General features: G+C 37.6%; 1 protein-coding gene across 1 annotated transcript in view; it reads right to left on the bottom strand.

The window, feature by feature from the left end:
- The window catches only part of rmc1 (regulator of MON1-CCZ1), a 60,346-nt gene that overhangs the window by 18,675 nt on the left and 20,734 nt on the right, over positions 1–20,937 (bottom strand). The window contains exons 3-8 of the mRNA XM_062991057.1: positions 16,019–16,103; positions 15,874–15,930; positions 15,709–15,795; positions 15,146–15,286; positions 1,959–2,056; positions 1,723–1,806 (exon numbers count right to left, since the gene is read on the bottom strand). Coding sequence (XP_062847127.1) covers positions 1,723–1,806; positions 1,959–2,056; positions 15,146–15,286; positions 15,709–15,795; positions 15,874–15,930; positions 16,019–16,103 — 552 coding nt within the window. The remainder of the gene's footprint in view (positions 1–1,722; positions 1,807–1,958; positions 2,057–15,145; positions 15,287–15,708; positions 15,796–15,873; positions 15,931–16,018; positions 16,104–20,937) is intronic.

The raw sequence follows: 20,937 nt of genomic DNA, 5'->3' as shown, positions 1-20,937 counted from the left end.
TTTCCCTTAATAAAATACAAATTAATTTTTAACTTTTATTTAATTGTTGATATTCTGTCTCTCTCTGTTAAAATAAACCTTCCATAAAAATTATAGACTGTTCAAGTCTTTGTAAGGGGGTAAACTTACAAAATCAGCAGGGGATCAAATACTTATTTCCCCCACTGTATATATACACACAGTGCCATCAGAAAGTATTCACACCCCTTCACTTTTTCCACATATTGTTACGTTAAAGACATATTCGAAATCCGATTTGAGTATAGTTTTCTTTTAAAAAATCTACACGAAATACACATTATACGTACTTAAGTATTCGCACCCTTTGCTATGACGCTCAAAATTGAGCTCAGGTGCATCCACTTTACACTGATCATCCTTGAGATGCTTCTGCACCTTGATTGGAGACCACCTGTGGTAAATTCAGTTGATTAAACATAATTTGGAATGGCACACACTTGTCTATAAAAGGTCTCACAGTTGACGGTGCATATCAGAGCAGAAACCAATGAAGTCAAAGGAATTGTCTTTAGACCTCCGAGACCGGATTGTGTCAAGGCACAAATTTGGGGAAGGATACAAAAAAATTTCGGCAGCATTAAAGGTCCCGAAAAGCACTGTGGTCTCAATTATTCGGAAATGAAAGAAGTTTGGAACCACCAGAACCCTCCCTAGATCTGCCCGCCTAACCAAACTGAGTAATCGGGGAAGAAGGGCCTTGGTCAGAGAGGTGACCAAGAACCCAGTGGTCACTACGGCAGAGCTCCAGTGTTCCCTTGTGGAGATAGGACAACCATCCAGTAGGTCAACCATTGCTAACACACTCCACCAATCAGGCCTTTATGGTAGAGTGGCCAGACGGAAGCCACTCCTCACTAAAAGGCACATGCCCGCCCACTTGGAGTTTGCCAAAAAGCACCTTAAGGATTCTCCAAAATAAATGAAACCAAAATAGAACTTTTTGGCCTGAACTACAAGCGTCATGTCTGGAGAAAAACAGGCACTGCTCATCGCCTGGCTAACACCATCCCTACTGTCAAGCATGGTGGTGGCAGCATCATGCTGTGGGGATGTTTTTCTGCGGCAGGAACTGAGCGACTAGTCCGCATAGAGGGTAAGATGACAGCAGCCAAATATAGAGAGATTCTTCAAGAAAACCTGCTCCAGAGTGCTCTGGAACTCAGACTAGGGTGCCGATTCATCTTCCAACACGACAATGACCCGAAGCACACAGCCAAGATAACAAAGGAGTGGCTTCAGGAGCAGTCTGTGAATGTCCTTGAGTGTACCAGCCAGAGCCCGGACTTGAATCCAATTGAACATCTCTGGAAAGACCTAAAAATGGCTGTCTACAGACACTGCCCATCCAACCTGACTGAGCTTGAGAGGATCTGCAAAAAAGAATGGGAGAAAATGCCCAAAAACAGGTGTGCCAAGCTTGTACAGACATACCCAAGAAGACTTGAAGCTGTGATTGCTGCCACTTAGGTACCTATTATGTTTATATTTTGAATAAATTTACAAAAATGTCTGAAAACATGTTTTCACTTTGTCATTATGGGCTATTCAAAATGGGGTTTTGAAATATGTCTGTAACATAACAAAATGTGGAGTGGGTATGAATACTTTCTGATGGCACTGTATATATATTTTAAATTTGTCAAATTTGTATATATGGTAAATTAAAAAGAAAAAGAACAATTACTTGTGACTTGACCTTACCTTGGTAAGTGATATAGAACCACTTCAGAGCTGTTGGTAGTTCTAGAGTGATGCTTAAGGTACATGACATATAACTGGCCATAGCTACATAAAAACAGATGAAGACAAAAGTCCGTAAGCATGGAGTAATGTTTCCTAATAAATAACCATCATAGCAAAACTGTACTTGATAACCTTTGTTTATTTGTAACAGCAAATAAAAAAAAGGATGCATACATTTTGCACACAATACTTACATGGTGGCAACTGCAATATCCCTTTCAGAAAGTTTGGCTGGTTTAGAAACTATGGGTAGCTCTATCTCAAATTTCGGCATTTTTGACATTGTTCCATTCTAAAAAAATAAACAAAACAGTTAAAAGCATTTATCAGTTCCAAATGTACAAACCTTTTTCCAGAAAAGTTGTGATACTTTCTAAAAATGCAATAAAAACTGAAATCTGTAATTTGTTAATTAACTTGAACTTTTATTTAACAGACAAAAGGATGAAGAAAAGTGTTTTTAATAAATAACATAACTCTATTTGTTAAATATAAACACATTTAGAAAGTGATGCCTGCAACACACTCAAAAAACGATGCCCAAGGCTACCTTAGAAAACTCAGAAAACCTAGCTCTGTACCACGCAACCTCCGATCCACTAGCCTCGCTCGTCTTTATTCTCCACCCAAAACTCAAGGAAGACACGCATCAAGGCACCTTTCTGTACTGGTACCCAATTGGTAGAATTAACTACCTTTTCAAAAGATGATTAAAGACCCACCTCTTTACTAATCATCTACGCTGCACTTAACTAACATGCACTAAATTCTAACCTTCATAGCAACTTTTAACGGGGTTTTAGCAGATTTGTTTCCTTGGACTGTCGTTTACTTAAACTAGAGTAGGAAGATTTTGACTGTGGAAGCACTTCTGTAATTCGCTCTGAATAAGAGTGTCTGCTAAATGTTGAAAATTTAAATTTAAAGTGATGTTATAGTAACACAAATATTGTGTTGTATTGTATATATTTGTTGCAAAATCTAGATTTCTGCTTTTACATACTCATTTTGCACATGCTATTGCCACTAACACAATCACTATACCATTAAAGATGCTGGTTTTTTAACCTCAGCATTGGTAATGGTCCCTTTCCTCTTTAATTCCAAAAACAAATTAAAGCCCCGAGATGTTGGCTGTGTTTTTGGATGTTATATGGTTTTTGCTTTGCATTAGTCTTAACTTGCATGTGTAGATGGTGTTTCCCAAAGTACTACAGAGCCCATGTTATACAGTGTATCACAAAAGTGAGTACACCCCTCACATTTCTGCAGATATTTAAGTTTATCTTTTCATGGGACAACACTGACAAAATGACACTTTGACACAATGAAAAGTAGTCTGTGTGCAGCTTATATAACAGTGTAAATTTATTCTTCCCTCAAAATAACTCAATATACAGCCATTAATGTCTAAACCACCGGCAACAAAAGTGAGTACACCCCTTAGTGAAAGTTCCTGAAGTGTCAATATTTTGTGTGGCCACCATTATTTCCCAGAACTGCCTTAACTCTCCTGGGCATGGAGTTTACCAGAGCTTCACAGGTTGCCACTGGAATGCTTTTCCACTCCTCCATGATGACATCACGGAGCTGGCGGATATTCGAGACTTTGCGCTCCTCCACCTTCCGCTTGAGGATGCCCCAAAGATATTCTATTGGGTTTAGGTCTGGAGACATGCTTGGCCAGTCCATCACCTTTACCCTGAGCCTCTTCAATAAAGCAGTGGTCGTCTTAGAGGTGTGTTTGGGGTCATTATCATGCTGGAACACTGCCCTGCGGCCCAGTTTCCGGAGGGAGGGGATCATGCTCAGCTTCAGTATTTCACAGTACATATTGGAGTTCATGTGTCCCTCAATGAAATGTAACTCCCCAACACCTGCTGCACTCATGCAGCCCCAGACCATGGCATTCCCACCACCATGCTTGACTGTAGGCATGACACACTTATCTTTGTACTCCTCACCTGATTGCCGCCACACATGCTTGAGACCATCTGAACCAAACAAATTAATCTTGGTCTCATCAGACCATAGGACATGGTTCCAGTAATCCATGTCCTTTGTTGACATGTCTTCAGCAAACTGTTTGCGGGCTTTCTTGTGTAGAGACTTCAGAAGAGGCTTCCTTCTGGGGTGACAGCCATGCAGACCAATTTGATGTAGTGTGCGGCGTATGGTCTGAGCACTGACAGGCTGACCCCCCTTTTCAATCTCTGCAGCAATGCTGACAGCACTCCTGCGCCTATCTTTCAAAGACAGCAGTTGGATGTGACGCTGAGCACGTGCACTCAGCTTCTTTGGACGACCAACGCGAGGTCTGTTCTGAGTGGACCCTGCTGTTTTAAAACGCTGGATGATCTTGGCCACTGTGCTGCAGCTCAGTTTCAGGGTGTTGGCAATCTTCTTGTAGCCTTGGCCATCTTCATGTAGCGCAACAATTCGTCTTTTAAGATCCTCAGAGAGTTCTTTGCCATGAGGTGCCATGTTGGAACTTTCAGTGACCAGTATGAGAGAGTGTGAGAGCTGTACTACTAAATTGAACACACCTGCTCCCTATGCACACCTGAGACCTAGTAACACTAACAAATCACATGACATTTTGGAGGGAAAATGACAAGCAGTGCTCAATTTGGACATTTAGGGGTGTAGTCTCTTAGAGGTGTACTCACTTTTGTTGCCGGTGGTTTAGACATTAATGGCTGTATATTGAGTTATTTTGAGGGAAGAATACATTTACACTGTTATATAACCTGCACACAGACTACTTTTCATTGTGTCAAAGTGTCATTTTGTCAGTGTTGTCCCATGAAAAGATATACTTAAATATCTGCAGAAATGTGAGGGGTGTACTCACTTTTGTGATACACTGTATATTAGATTCAGTAACATATAAGGTTTTAATGCAGTGCCATTAAAGAAATGTAAGGCCACTACATGCAATACTGTTTTTATGTCTTGACATTACAAACATTTATTTATTATTTATTAGAATTTTAAAGTCATGTTTTACACACTTTGGTTACGTTCATGACAGAAACGGTAGTTACCCGTTACACAAGATTCATGAGTTCACAAGTTTAATGTCAAACACAGTCATGGACAATTTTGTGTCTCCAACTCATCTCACCTGCATGTCTTTGGACTGTGGGAGAAAATCCACGCAGACACAGGGAGAACATGCAAACTTCACACAGAAAGGACCCGGACCGTCCCACCTGGGGATCGAACCCAGGACCTTCTTGCTGTGAGCCATCAGTGCTACCCACTAAGCCACTGTGCCGACATTACACAGTTTAAATGTACATATGCCATGTCTGGTTATTATAACTATAACATTACACTTTTTAAATGATTCATTAGTAAACCATTTTTACATTTTAAGCAACGGCTTTAAATAAATCTAATTTCATTTTAGCTCAGTGGGCTACAATATATTGGTATCAAAATAATATATTATTACTAACATTATATTACTATTCTGAGCATTAATAAACTGTATTATTATTAAACTGTCATTGCATGAGAAACAAATTCCATATTCTTACTATAAGGCAGTTTTATCAGATATTTGGCAGATAACACATATTTTTATATTTTTGTTAATTTGGCTACTCACCATCAACAACTCCTTGACATCTGGTACTGTCCCTAAAGCTTTTAAAAAGGCAACGTCCTAAAAAACTCACTACAGACATCTACAGACTTATATCAGACTCTCTTAGTAAAGTCAAATCCTCCCATGGCTTGTCTCACTACTTCTATGCTGATGATGCTTAGATCAGTCATTTCCTCCATTAGACACCCAAATCTTAGCTTGTATTTTGGCACATATGGCAGATACCTCATTATGGATGTCAGCTCATCATCTAAAACTCAACCCCAGTAAGACGGAGCTGATATTTCTGAGGATATGTATCTATGCCAAGATCTAGTTATTTCTCTAAATGACTCTCAGATCAAAACATCTGAACATTTACAAAACCTTAGTATTGTCCTGGATATCCAGCTATCCTTCTCAGTTCATTTTGATGAACCTGACCTGATCATGTAGGTTCTTCCTCTACATCAGAAAGATTCCACTATTACTCTATTTGGAAGCCACTCCATTTTCTTGCCAGTTTGAGGCTAAACTTCTTCAACTCCCCCCTGCCAGGTTTTACCATATTAACTATCAAACTTCAGCAGCTAATTCAAAATGCAGCTACACACCTGATTTTCAATTAAACCAGGCACAAACACACTTTTATATTTTTCTCATTTGATTTAAAACAAAGATGCTTGCCTACAAAGTCTAAAACAGACCGGACCTTACTTTAGCACACTTATTAAACCCGGTTCTGTAGCACACACCCTTTTAAAAGATTACTAAAGACCCATTTCTTAACTAAGTATTTAAATGGAAAGTTTTCTGTTTTACCCATGTCTTTGTTCTAACAGGGTTGCAGCAGAATTATGTTAATAGATGGTTGTCTACTTGCACTATACAGTCAGGAAATGTTTAATGTAAAAGCAATTCTTTAAGTACTCTTTAGCATCGGCTAAATGCTGTAAATGTATAAAAAAAAAAAAAAAAAAAAAAAAAAAAAACAGCAGATGATGTGTGTACTGCCTAGTGTCATAATCATGTTTTAAGTAAACCATTACCAAGGCCTTGGACTCCAATGAAATTGGATGCTGTAATTGTACTCCTTTTGTCCCTTTCTTAAATTAAACTATGCCCATTTATTTATATGCTACAAAATTGTAATTTTTGTTGTTGCCCACGCAAATAATTCATTTTCCCACCCAAAGATGATGTCCTAGGGCCTCTGTTCAGCGTAATGAACTGTGCTTAGGATGCATACAGCTCTTTATCAAAATTCTGAGACATTTAATCCATAACATCAACCCCAACATTACTATTGTTGGTGGGGAACTGGTACTTGGTAGGGAACAGTTGTTCACCTACAGTAATGTTCTCATCGGGTGTGTTAAAAGCAAAACTTCTTTTTACAAAAGGATAGAATATCTCCAATGTCATGGCAAATTAATCTGTTTATCTGTCTGACCCTGACCTTTTTTTTTTTTTTTTTACATCAAAAGCATAGATAGTGCATGATCTGAATTTCTGTATGTTTACATGCAAAGATTTTCTCCAAATAGAAAACGCATTTTGATTACAGATGAACACATTTTACATGTACATTTTACTTAACAATCTGATAAAAATCTTAAATTTACATGCATAAGTAATCTAATCCAAAATTATGTGCATATGTAGAGTATGTTACCATAAAAACAAGCATTACGTGAGTCCAGTCTGAGTAAGGGGAGCAGTAGTATGTTACCTAAGTTTTCAGCTGGTGTGTTTGTTTTGTTAATTGCTTTAAAATATGGTAAACTCAGAAAAATTTATTTTTGCCTTAATGTTTCGTAAATGTACATTTACTTATTAAAAAAGGGACAAGAGGAAGTTGAAGAGAAAAGCTTGTAGCATAAACTTCTACTGGTTCCACTGGTCTCTTCTGCAGACCAGTTTTTCTCTCCAGAAAACGTGTGTATTGATTCTCAGGTTTCATCATTTGCGCCATCATTCTTTTTTTTTTTTTTTTTTTTTTTGATGAATGAATGAAGTGAACATTATGAAAAGTTCCTTAAGAACTGTTTCTTTTTTGGCTTCATTTAGTGAATGGCTTGCAAACGGATTACACTTTAAACTGCTATTGCCTATTGGATAAAGCAGTGTTGAATTCCTCAACCTGGATTATTTATCTGGATTATGTTTTAAATTTTAATTCGGCTGATAAATCTGCCTGGTGTCTGAACTCATTTTTTCCTTCTCGAACATTTACAAATATTCAAAAAATTACTTTGTCTTACTTTGTGCTGTGGAAAGCAGGGTATAATATAGGTCTACTGTATGTGGCTACAGACTACTACAAGTGATCACTTGCAAGGTGAATACTTGGTTCGGGTCTTTTCTGTGTGGAGTTTGCATGTTCTCCCTGTGTACCAAACTTTTTGCGTTGTACCAAACTTCATGTGAGAATTTTCAGACAGTTAAAAAAAAAACATTTCTCAATGCTAAATTGCAACTATTTAAGGTTTTTCACAATTTACTATACAAAACAAGTCCAGAAAAAATCTCAGTCTGTGTAGGATAAGGCTGGAAACTACTGTTGAAACCTTTGAACCCTTACATACCGTTGGATCCTCCTTTTACACCCAATCCTGATTTCCTCACCTGTTACCAGTTTATGTGCTTATTGTGGAATGCTGTAACTTCTCACTTTTTCTCGTCTGTCCCAACTTTTAGGAGTGTGTTGCAGACATCAATTTCTAAATGTGTTTATATTTACAAAATACAATGATGTTGATCAGTAAAAACATTAAGAACCTTTTCTTTCTACTTTTGTCAGTTAAATAAAGATTCAAGAGAATTAACGAATTGCAGATTCTTCTTTTTATTGCATTTTACAAAATGTGCAAGTTTATTTTTCGAAATGGGGTTTGTATTATTATATTACAACCCCAAATTAGAAAGACAATATGGAATAGTATGGACAGTTAAAAAAAAAAAAAGTGTCTCATACATTTACTTTGAGGTTTTTCATTGCAGACAGTATGAACCCAAGATATTTTATGTTTTGTCTGGTCTACTTCATTTACTTTGTTAATATACATCAATTCCTGCATTTCATTCTTCCTGCAAAAACGTCTTAAAGTGTGCAACAGTACAAGTTTGTCATTGTTGCATTTTTTGTTTCAAAATTCTCCACACATTTTCTATTAAAAACAGATCAGGACTGCAGGCAGGCTAGTCCAGTACCCGTACCCTCTCCTTCTGAAGCCATGTGGTTTTGCAGTGTCTTGCTAAAAATGCTTAGACATCCCTAATCCCCTGCCCATGTAATTATCTCAGCCATTAATGAATGATGGTTTTTGATGCAGTACCTTCCGAGGGATCAGAGATTGAGGGTGTTTAGCTTAGGCTTGCACCCTGAAATTCCTTAAAATTCCTTGAATTGTTTAATGATATTATGCAAAAAGCAAAAGCACTTCACAATTGCTTGTATTCAGTCACATAAGTGGCTTTGGATAAAAGTATCTGGTAAATGCCAAAAATGTAATGCTTATTTCAGCAAGGCAATGCAAAGTCGCAATTTGCTTAGCACTATAAGGCCTCATAGTAAGAAAGTACAGGTGCCAGACTGGCCTGACTATTTTCAGTCCAAAAATGCCTAAATTTGTGTGGTGCATTACGAAGCAAAACAAACGACAACAAAGACCCTGTACAGCTGGATAGCTGAACAGTTAATTCCAATTATTCCACTAACACATCTATAACAACTAGTGTCCTCAGTTTCCAACTGGCCCCTGATTCTGCTATTTCTTTTAAAAGTGTTGCAGCCATCAAATTCAAAATGAACACTCATTAAGAACATTATTAGGTACACCTATCAGTTGATCAGATAATGACAGGATGACACTAACATGGTATTGACATGGTAGTGTGTGTTGTTCTGGTATAAGTGCGTCAGGCGCAGCAGAGTTGTTAAAATTTATTAATACTGTTTAAATTTATCAGCCTTTTTATTAGAAATACATACACAATGCAGATTGTGTAAGTGTACAGATAGAGTAAAAAGCTATTTTCTTTCGAGCAAAATATTAGTTAATCTTTATTGAGTCTTTCATCAATGGACAATTTCTGATTGTACGACATATTTGTAATGGAACATTATTCTCCCAGCATTGACAATAATGTGCTTAAAAATCCCAACAAAACTGCTGGATATGATACACTTAACCAAGTACAACACACACTCCTATGTTGCTACCACATTTTACAGAGCAACATATCAGCTACATCAGTAACTGAACACCAACAAAGTTCATCTGTATAGTAGGTGTTACTAAAATAATCAATAAATGTTTTACCAGATAGTTGTACCTAATAAAACGTTAGTGAGACTTCCGGTCTAACCGGTGAGGTGATGGCAGCATAGAACGGTAGGCTCCCGACGATAATAATTAAAATATCGCCCGATATAACTCGAATATTGATTGAGAGCTGATAATGCACTTATAGATACAGCGGGTGAACAATAATGCCCAAATTGGGAAGAAAAGTCTTGTAAAAAAAAAAAAAAAAACCTTATGAAGAAGAGGAATGGCAGCTGCTACAAACTAATAGCAACATGGAGGACGAACAGTTAAACACTGACTCGGAGCCAACGCATGAAGCCAACTTGAACACAATTTCGAAGAAGCTTCGATAATTCAGAAAGGATTCAAATCAGCAATTAAGTGGCATAAGAGAAGATAGAAATAAGATATACAAAAGAGTAGATGAAGCAGAGGAGCGAATTAATACTGCCGAGAATCGAATCCAGTTATCGGAGGATGTGTTGTCGGAGTTGGTGAAACTGCAGGGGCAAATGGAGGCTAAACTGACTGATTTGGAGGGACGTTCGCGATGCGACAATGTCAGCATACACGGGGTAAAAGAAGGAGCAAAAGAAAGTTCCACATCAGTGATAGCTTTTGTGGAGGAGTTACTAATGAGAGGCTTGGAGCTTCCTACATCTACGGCGCTGAACATTGAAAGAGCACACCGCGCTCTCGCCCCGAAACCTCTGAACAAAACCCGACCAAGATCGATTGTAGTTAATTTCGCAAGCTTCAGATTAAAGGAAGATGTGCTTAAAAGAGCCTGGCAGAAAAAAGGCTTCGATTTCCAGGGGAAAAGGGTGAACTTGGACCATAACTATGCACCGAAGCTGCTAAGAAAGCGGAGGGAATATGCCGAGGCAAAAACTGTGTTCAAAAAATGAAGCATAAGATTCCAGACTCCATTCCCAGCCAGACTAAGGGGGTTTTACAAAGAGTTTTACAAAGGTGATTTACAACTCTGCCGAGGAGGCAACAGCGGACATGGCAAAGAGCGGAATATCGGTAACGGTCCGGAAAAGCCCATGCTCCCCCTTTTGGACAAGATTAACCAACTGACCTGGCGATTCAGCGGGAATCGAGAAAAACGGAAAGATACGAGCTCTGCCCGAGGCTTCAGAGAACGGCTCCAGTCATTCTAGCGATGAGTCATTTGATAAGTACAAAAGTTATAATAGTAATACTCCAGACTTATAATCTATCTTATAATAATTTCACATAATGTTAAAGACTAATAATTTTACAGAGGTTTAATTACAAAATTTGCTTTCAAGCAAGATGTTAAACTTATGATGTGGATACTGTTAAGAGCTAACGAAGGACAGATATGGAGTTGGGACACCACTCAATGATCACTTTGGACCTAAAAGTCAGCTTAAAATCTGAGGAGGGCCCTCTTCCACTGTCAGGAGGAAGAGGTTTTCCCTCATTACTCTCATTTCAGCAGAGACATAAGGCAACAGAAAAGGCCTTAAAATTGGAAGTCATCTATTATTATTTTGTTATTTTGGTTCTGGTTAATGTTTGCAGTTGTTCTATTGTTCTTTATAACATCAGGGGTGTTGGATGCGAAGTAAGAACAGGTTTTTCGGGGATCTCAAAACACACAGTGCAAAGTATTAAGTCAATCAGAGTAATTATTTACAACGTGAATGGTTTGACAAAATTAAAGAGGGAGGGAGTGAATGTAGCTCTTATCCAAGAGACTCACTTGACAGATCTAGAAGATGAAAAGCTAAGGAGATGGAAATTTGCTCAGTACTCATCCTCTTGTGGGCAAGGTTCTAAAAGAGGAGTAGTGACTTTAATCTCTAGTAAACTAAATTTTGAATGCATATACAAAAAGAAAGACACGGAGGGGAGGTTCTCATAGTTAGAGGATATTTACAAGGTGTACTAGTTACTTTTCTTAATGTTTATGCTCCCTCTCATATCTTAGCAAAATAAAAGAATTAAAAAAGAATTGAAAAAATCCTCCCCCAGATAATAAGTTTAGACAGGTTTTATTCCACATAGGCAGACACAGGACAATATTCGCTGTACACTACATATGATCGAACAAACAGGAAAAAATCTTCAGGCAATTTTTTTGGGTCTTGATGCGGAAAATGCCTTCGATCGAGTCAACTGGGAATTCTTATATAGAGTATTACAGAAATGTGGATTCCATCAAATTTTGCTGATGCGTTGTACAAAGATCCAAGGGCGAGAATAAAAATTAATGGGGGCATATCAAACTCTTTCAGTTTAGAAAGAGGCCCTAGACATTGCTGTCCTATTAGCCCATTACTATAGTATTTGCAATGTTTATTGAGACATTAAGTCAGGGAATTACTCAGGATAAAAATATTACAGGTATACAAATGAAGACAGGAGCATAAAATCTCTTTGTTTGAGAGAGTTCAATTTTATATCTGTTATCATTATTAGAGATCTCAGGATATAAATTGAATGTTCCAAAAACCCAAATACTATGCTTCAATTACAAGACCAGTCAAACTATTAGTTCCAAAATTAGACTGAATTGGAGTATGAACTACATGAAGTACCTGGGAGTAAACATCCCAAAGGATTTAATAAAATTGTATGATTTAAATTTTTATCAATTGAGTCAGAAATTAAAGGAGGACATAATAAGATGGAATTTAATTCAATTCTAGGATTCACGGATTGAGTCTGTGAAAATGAATGTTCTGCCTAGGGTGCTTTATTTATTTCAGACTCTCCCAATAGAAGTAAATGATAGACAATTTAATGAATGAGATAAGTTAATATCACGGTACATTTGGTATGGGAGCAAACCAAAAATAAAATTTCAAACTCTCCAGCTGGCAAAAAACAAGGGAGGGGTAGCACTTTCCTGCCTCAAGGACTATTATATAGCTGCCCAACTAAGGTACTAATTCTGCTGGTGTAAATCTGATTACCATGCAAGATGGAAAGAAATTGAAGAGAAAATATCTGGGGAAGTTCCAATCCAGGCACGGTTGGGGGACAAAAGATTAATTAAAAATTGAATGGATTTGGGTAATAAGTGGATCAATGTGAATTAAAAAACATACTAAAATATTCTAAAATATACAGAGTGCTTCAACAGATGAAAATGGCAAGTACCACTTACATTAAAAAAAATGGGAGAGAGTAGCATTCCGGAGGATGTCTGGACAAAATACTGTGAATTTAAATGAAGAAATTGTGGCTCTCAAGAAGTCAATCACTACCAATTTACTTAGAATTAGTGACTTTTTTTGGGAGAAAAATAACCTTTAATTGGCAATAACTTTTTTTGGGCTTCCGCACAAACACTCAAACAAAATATTTATTTGAAATATTAAGTGTGGCTGCTAGAAAAGCAATCACAAAAAAATGGCTTAAGCCGGTCACACCATCCATAGACAATTGGTATGATATAATTTATGAAATCTTTGTAATGGAAAGAATAACCTTCTCTGTTAGGCTTCAGAAGAAGAAGATATCCTTTATTTGTCATATATACATATACAGTTGTACAGTACAATGAAATTCTTTCTTCGCATATCCCAGCTTGTTTTGGAAGCTGGTGTCAGAGCGCAGGGTCAGCCATCGTACGGCGCCCCTGGAGCAAACAGGGTTAAGGGCCTTGCTCAAGGACCCAACAGTGGCTGCATAGCAGAGCCTGGATTTGAACCGCCAATCTTCAGGAGAATAAATTTGGGAAAATTTGGGAGAGGTGGAAAAAGTACATTTCCCCGAAACGCCCCTTGTTTGTATCAATATGTTTTTGCTCTGATCATTAATTTTCTTTAGAAGTTGCTGAATCGTTTCTTTATCACCTCAGATTTTAATTTAGAGTTTGTTAATAAAACGGAAAAACTTAATCACAGGAATCTAAACTATTGCCTTATGCGTAAACTGTTGTCATGTTTTATGTGATTCCAAATAAAGAAAAAAAAAAAAAAACGTTAGTGAGCGTAGGTACCAAACAATTAACACATTGAAACGTTTACATACACTGCCTGGCCAAAAAAAAGGTCACCACCTGGATTTAACTAAGCAAATAGGTAAGAGCCTCCCATTGGATAATTACTGCATGGGTGATTATGTTTCAGCTGGCAACAAGTTATTTAACCCTAACTGATGCAGTGAGTAGTTTCTCATTTAAACAACCATGTCGAAAGACACATCCTGTGGTCGTGGAAAAGATGTTAATCTGTTTCAGAAGGGTCAAATTATTGGCATGCATCAAGCAGAGAAAACATCTAAGGAGATTGCTGAAACTACTAAAATTGGGTTAAGAACTGTCCAACGCATTATTGAAAAGTGGAAGGACAGTGGGGAAACATCATCTTCGAGGAAAGAATGTGGTCGGAGAAAAAAACTTGAATGATCATGATCGGCGAACACTTACACGTTTGGTAAAATCAAATCGTTGAAAAACTACAGTAGAACTCAGGGATATGTTTAACAGTGAAAGTAAGAGCATTTCCACACGCACAATGCAAAGGGAACTCAAGGGATTGGGACTAAACAGCTGTGTAGCCTTAAGAAAACCACAAAAACGGCTTCAATTTGCTATGGAGCATAAAGATTGGACTGATGAGTCCAGATTTACCCTGTTCCAGAGTGATGGGCGCATCAGGGTAAGAAGAGAGGTGGCTGAAGTGATGCACCCATCATGCCTAGTGCCTACCGTACAAGCCTGTGGGGGCAGTGATATGATCTGGGGTTGCTGCAGTTGGTCAGGTCTAGGTTCAGCAACGTTATGTGCCCAAAGAATGAGGTCAGCTGACTACCTGAATATAATAAACGACCAGGTTATTCCATCAATGGATTTTTTCTTACCTGATGGCACGGGCATATTCCAAGATGACAATGCCAGGATTCATCGGGCTCAAATTGTGAAAGAGTGGTTCAGGGAGCATGAGACATCATTTTCACACATGGATTGGCCACCACAGGGTCCAGACATGAACCCCATTGAGAATCTTTGGGATGTGCTGGAGAAGACTTTGCGCAGTGGTCCAAATCTCCTATCATCAATACAAGATCTTGGGGGAAAAATTTATGCAACTCTGGACAGAAATAAATGTTGTGACGTTGCAGAAGCTTGTGGAAACGATGCCACAGCGAATGCGTGCCGTAATCAAAGCTAAAGGTGGTCCAACGAAATATTAGAGTGTGTGACCTTTTTTCTGGCCAGGCAGTGTATTTCCTACTGTCCCAACATTTTTGAAATTGGGTTTTTATGTAATTTAATAATTTAGAGCAATGTGTGTAAATACTTTTTATTTGTAATAATTTTGCTACACAGTTTGGAAAAGTTCAGAAAAGTTTAATACTGTTTTTCAACAAGTGTATTCTTAAAGAAATACATTTTACCAGTTAGACAAAACTCAGATAATCTTATTTTGTTAAATTTAAATAAATAGATCTTATCCTTTTTCAGTATTAATGAATCTGCACAACTTACTTTGAAAGCAAAGGGCTGTAGAACATTGCCTTGTACAGTGGTGGAAAGCAGAAGAACTGCAGCCTCTGAGCAATATATATACCAGTTAACATTAATGCTCTGGCTTTTCAACAATTTCAGAGTCCGCTTTTCAGGCAGCACCTATTCAAGCAAAACAAAACAAAATGTATTTATTGTTAAAATGCAGCTTTATAACAACAGATTATTTTAATCATTATTGTTTCATGTCATGTTTTAGTGTTTTTGTACATTCCAATCACTTCATTGATTTTGCACAATGCATTTTGAGCATCAGAGCTTTTTGTACTTTTTATTTTTACATTGTTTATACTCGATTTGCAAAGTGCACTTTCTGCATCAGCAACACCCAAACAAACACAGTAGTGGAGTTTTGTAGTGATTTTGAACAATCTTACTACCTTAATAATTTTCACATTGGTATAAGCATTTTCAGCATCAAAAAAAGCTCAAAGGGGCATTTAAAGCACAGTATGATACAGGAATTGTGACAACCTTGTACTCCAATGGAACTTACATGTACTGTTAATGTACCATTTATTTACCTGATAAAATTCTATCCCTTGGTCAGTGATCAAAACAATTTCATTCCAGCTAGTCCAACAGAAGCCCAGCAGACTAGAATTCTTGGTCTGTCGGTAAACAAATTAATATCAAATCACCAATGTAGTTTGTCATTATGTTATTATTATTATTACCCTTAAGCATACCTTGCATTCATGGGAAAATTCCATATGAGGAAAATCAGGAATGAAGTTAATGAATTCCTAAAAAATAAATGTCATTAGAACATCCTAAATACTGATCATAGATTATTTCAATTGCAGTCGTTCAGCTTTTTATTTTACAACTTACCACTGTTTTAAGAGTCCGCTGAATAGCTAGGATTTTGTTTCCCAACGAAAATTTTATGCACTTTACCTCACCTTTGTCATCCATCCTGTGAAGTAAATTCACATTTTCAGAAAGATGTATTCAATTTTTTATATAATATTTACAGTATTTTACAGGAACATGTAAATTATGCATTTCTATTTATCCATATATAAATTATTAATCCTTTAGTTTGATTACAGCTGAAGGACAAGTACTATAACAATATATACAGTCCTGCTCACCATTACTGGCACCCATGAAGTTTAAGCACATAATGTGGAATATCTCTTGGAAAAAAATGAATCAAGCAAATGATAAACAACATTTGAATCTAAAAACAATGGGAGGGAAAAAAATAGAAAAACCTAAAGCTTGCTGTGGCACTGGTATTGGCACCCTTTACAGTAAATCAGTATGGAAACACATTTGGACTCACCTGTGCTAAATCACAAATGAGAATCACCTTTGATAAATTGTCAGTGCCCATGTGACATTAATTACCCAATGAATGATGACTTCAGTGTTTTAAAAAGCCACATGTTATTCCCTGTTCCTTTGTCACAATGCTGAAGACAAATGAGCTGTCTGAGGACATCAGAAGTGCTATTATTAGCAAACACAAGACCTCCAAAGGGTATAAGGCCATCTCCAAAGACCTTGGTATCCCTGTTTTAACGTTTTAATGTTTCAATGTTATTAAGAAGTTTGCCAAGCACGGAACTGTCAAGAACCTCCCTGGACGTGGAGGGAAGAGGAAAATTAATGAGAGATGTCTTCAAAGGTTGGTGTGAATGGTAAAAAAAAAACACCATGTCAAACATCCAAAGACCTGAAGGCTAACCTGGAACAGTCTGGGGTCATGGTTTCAACAAGTACCATACGGCGCACACTAAACCAAGCAGAGCTTTATGGGCGAAGGCCAAGAAAGAAACCATTGCTAAAGAAAAGACATAAAAAGGAACGACTCATCTTTGCCAAAGAGTACCTGGACAAACCACAATCCTTCTGGGAAAATGTTCTGTGGACCGATGAAACTAAAATAGAGCTTTTTGGCAATGCACACCAACAGTTTGTTTAAAGATGGCGCAATGAAGCGTATAAGGAAAAGTGTTCTTAACTAAGCATGGTGAAGGATCCATTTCCATTTATTTCTGAAGATATTGTACAGGTTATGCAAAAAATGAAGAGGTGCCAATAATGGTGAGCAGGACTGTACATTTAACAGTATGTTAACAAATTTATATAAGTGTTTTCATGATTGAGATTCTATTATTAATAAAAACTTGGTAGTTTTATTAGTGCAAATTGTGCAATTCTTAGTTGCATTAAAAATAAAATTCAAGGCTGTCATTCACTGCTAATTTTAGGTCTATATAATTGTAAAAAATGTGGAATGCTCTGTATGCCAATAATTAGTCTTAACCAGACAATAAATGCTTGATGTACATGCAACATTTTAAAAGTTGGAACATTTTAAAAACCCAATAAAACAAGAATGTCATTTGGTAATTCTCTTCAATTCTCTTTAACTTTAATTTATTGACAGAAGTACTAATAAATGACTTGTGATGTTTTTGCTGCCGAAATAAATTGTACTTTGCAACAGTATCAATACATTTTAAATCTGGTGCTTGTAATAATGATACCATGTGTGATACAAGTTTTTTCTTTCCAAAAATGGACGTCAGCAAGAAGCAAGCAATCCACGTTGCTTGTGCACTGATATGAAGTGAAAAAGCAAAGAGAAAAAAAAAAGAAGTGGATTTGGCTACGCGGCAAGCAGAGATTGTCTGTTCTGCAGAGAGAGTTGGAGGTAAATAAATATTTTTGCAATGCAACGTTGGTATTATGGTTAGGCATAGTCGATTAGGTCACAAACACTGTAAAGACCGATCAGACTGATAGAAACTATGTTTTTCTGTAGCCAAGTTTGTTGACATATACCACTCCTCCTCCGGGTTTCCCCTCAGCCTGTATTCTGCATTCTCAATGGCTGATCAAAACTGATCAAAACACTTTTCAGACTACGGGATTTGAAGTCACAGACAAGTCCAAATATTAAGCATGCTGGATATTTTTCTTGAATCAGCAAGCGGTAAATGATCAGTGAGCTGCTCGGAACAAGTCATTGAACAGTTTACACATAGCAATCAAGAGGCAATTTTCAAGCCCCGAGAGAACACAGATTTGCCTCTGAGCTGGCGCATCTGACAGTGACCTGCCTGTCAAGCAAAAATCAGGAAAAAAAATCATGTAGTGTGAACTAGGCATTAGGTAATGTTGCAAAAGTTACAATTAAAATGATTAGAGAGAAAAGACTTGCTCCATAATACTATAATGACCACATCTAAAACAAACAGCATGAAAGTTCACATGAAAGAGCGTAAATGGCAAAACAATGAACATTATAGTCTTTTCAATGTTCAGCACCACACATTCTACTCCCAGAAATAAACGTATTTGGACAACTGATTTGTTGAACACCCTATTTTAAAAACAAACTGTTAAAATAGAAAGCCTTAGCTGATGTTCCAGTTCATTTCAAAGTGGTTAAGTAGGGCTGAGGTCAAAGCTCTGTACAGGCCACTGGAGTTTCTACAAACCAAGCTTTTCTTCATGTCTTTATAGAGCCTGCTTTGTGCACAGGGGGCACAGTCATGCTGGAACAGCAAAGGGCCTTCTCTAAAGTGTTGTTGCAAAGCTGGAAGCATATATTTTTTTGATATAATTGATTTATTACACCTGTTAGAAATTGTTGGGGCTGAAAAAAATGAATTCAGTAAAGAGAAGGGGTGTCCCAATACTTTTTTCCACATAGTGAATGTTTGTATAGAAAACTATATAAAACAAAAAAGTGTTTTAAATTAAGGTTTTTTTTCTGGCACTACAGTATTTACTTTACTAATGATTATAAGCTTTTTTCAAATGTCCCCCAAATTACTATCTAGTCTGTTATGCCAGGCAATGGTCTTCTAAAATGATTAACTGCATGCCCAAAAGTATTCAGAAACATCCAACTACAAGACCAAAAGTATTCAGAAACAACCAACTGGATAACCAAAAGTATTCGGACCTCACCAACTACAAGACCAAAAGTATTCAGACACAACCAACTACAAGACCAAAAGTGTTCAGACCAACCAACTACAAGACCATAAGTATTCAGAAACAACCAACTGGATAACCAAAAGTATTCGGACACCACCTACTGCATGACCAAAAGTATTCGGACACAACCAACTGCATGACCAAGAGTATTCAGACACCACCAACTGCATGCTTGCTTGCACACACACACACACACACACACACACACACACACACACACACACACACAGTTACCAGTCTGAGCATAAGCACTCAAACCCCCAATCACTACATGACCAAAAGTATTAGAACACCACCAATTGCATGACCAAAAGTATTCACACGCCACAAACTGCATGAACAAAAGTATTCGGACACCAACAACTGCATGACCAAAAGTATTGAGACACCACCAACTACAAGACCAGAAGTATTCAGAAACAACCAACTGCATGACCAAAAGTATTCGGACACCACCAACTGCATGACCTAAAGTATTCAGAAACATCCAACTGCATAACCAAAAGTATTTAAAAACAACCTACTGCATGACCAAGTGTTCAGACACCACCAACTACAAGACCAAAAGTATTCAGACACCACCAACTACATGACCAAAAGTATTCAGACACCAACAACTGCATGACCAAAAATATTCGGACAACACCAACTGCACGACCAAAAGTATTTAGACTCCACTAACTGCATGCTTACACACACACACACACACACACACTTACCAGTCTGAGCATAAGCACTCACACCGCCAATAACTACATGACCAAAAGTATTCACATGCCACCAAATGCATGATCAAAAGTATTCAGACACCACCAACTACAAGACCAAAAGTATTCAGACACCAACAACTGCATGACCAAAAGTATTGAGACACCACCAACTACAAGACCAAAAGTATTCAGACACCACCAACTGCATGACCAAAAGTGTTTGGACACCACCAACTACAAGACCAAAAGTATTCAGACACCAACAACTGCATGACCAAAAGTACTGAGACACCACCAACTACAAGACCAAAAGTATTCGGACACCACCAACTGCATGACCAAAAGTATTCTGAAACAACCAACTGCATGACCAAAAGTGTTTGGACACCACCAACTACAAGACCAAAAGTATTCAGACACCACTAACTACAAGACCAAAAGTATTTTGGAGGGGGCATATGTCAGTTGAGAGGTGTCCTCAGTCAGCGGTGAAGGGCAGAATCTAGTCTAAAAATAAAATAAAATAAAGAAATAAATAAATGTTGTGTGTTCGGACACCACCAACTGCACGACCAAAAGTATTCAGACACCACCAACTGCATGCTTGTGCACACAAACACTCAAACTCAAACTCAAAAGAAGCTTTATTGGCATGACAAATAAGGACATTCGTATTGCCAAAGCAAGTTACAGAGAAATATTAACAATAAAAATAAGAAAGAACAAAAATATACAGAACAGTTACATGTGCAAAAAATATAGAATATAATAAAATATTAATAAAAACAGTGCAAAATAATAACAATAAAAAGTATAATATTTACATTAATGAGGTAGAAAAACAATCAGTTTGTGCGCGTGTGTGTGTGTATGAGACATGGTCACCCACTGTCCCTCACCTGGTGGCAGGTGTGTGTATAGAGTGCAGCTAGTGTGCAGCTCTCTCTGTGCTCCCCCAGTAGGTGGGGCAGTTTGTCGGGGTCTGGGAGGGAGGTAAAGTTGGGGATGATGTTATTAAATTTAGGGAAGAATTGGGAGCGGACGTGGTGGTACTTGGTACACCGGGTGAGGAAGTGCAGC

Source organism: Trichomycterus rosablanca, chromosome 3, assembly GCF_030014385.1.
Source record: "Trichomycterus rosablanca isolate fTriRos1 chromosome 3, fTriRos1.hap1, whole genome shotgun sequence".
Classification (NCBI taxonomy): domain Eukaryota; kingdom Metazoa; phylum Chordata; class Actinopteri; order Siluriformes; family Trichomycteridae; genus Trichomycterus; species Trichomycterus rosablanca.
The sequence above is the reverse complement of the archived record's forward strand: the minus strand, read 5'-3'. Positions and strand labels throughout refer to the sequence as shown.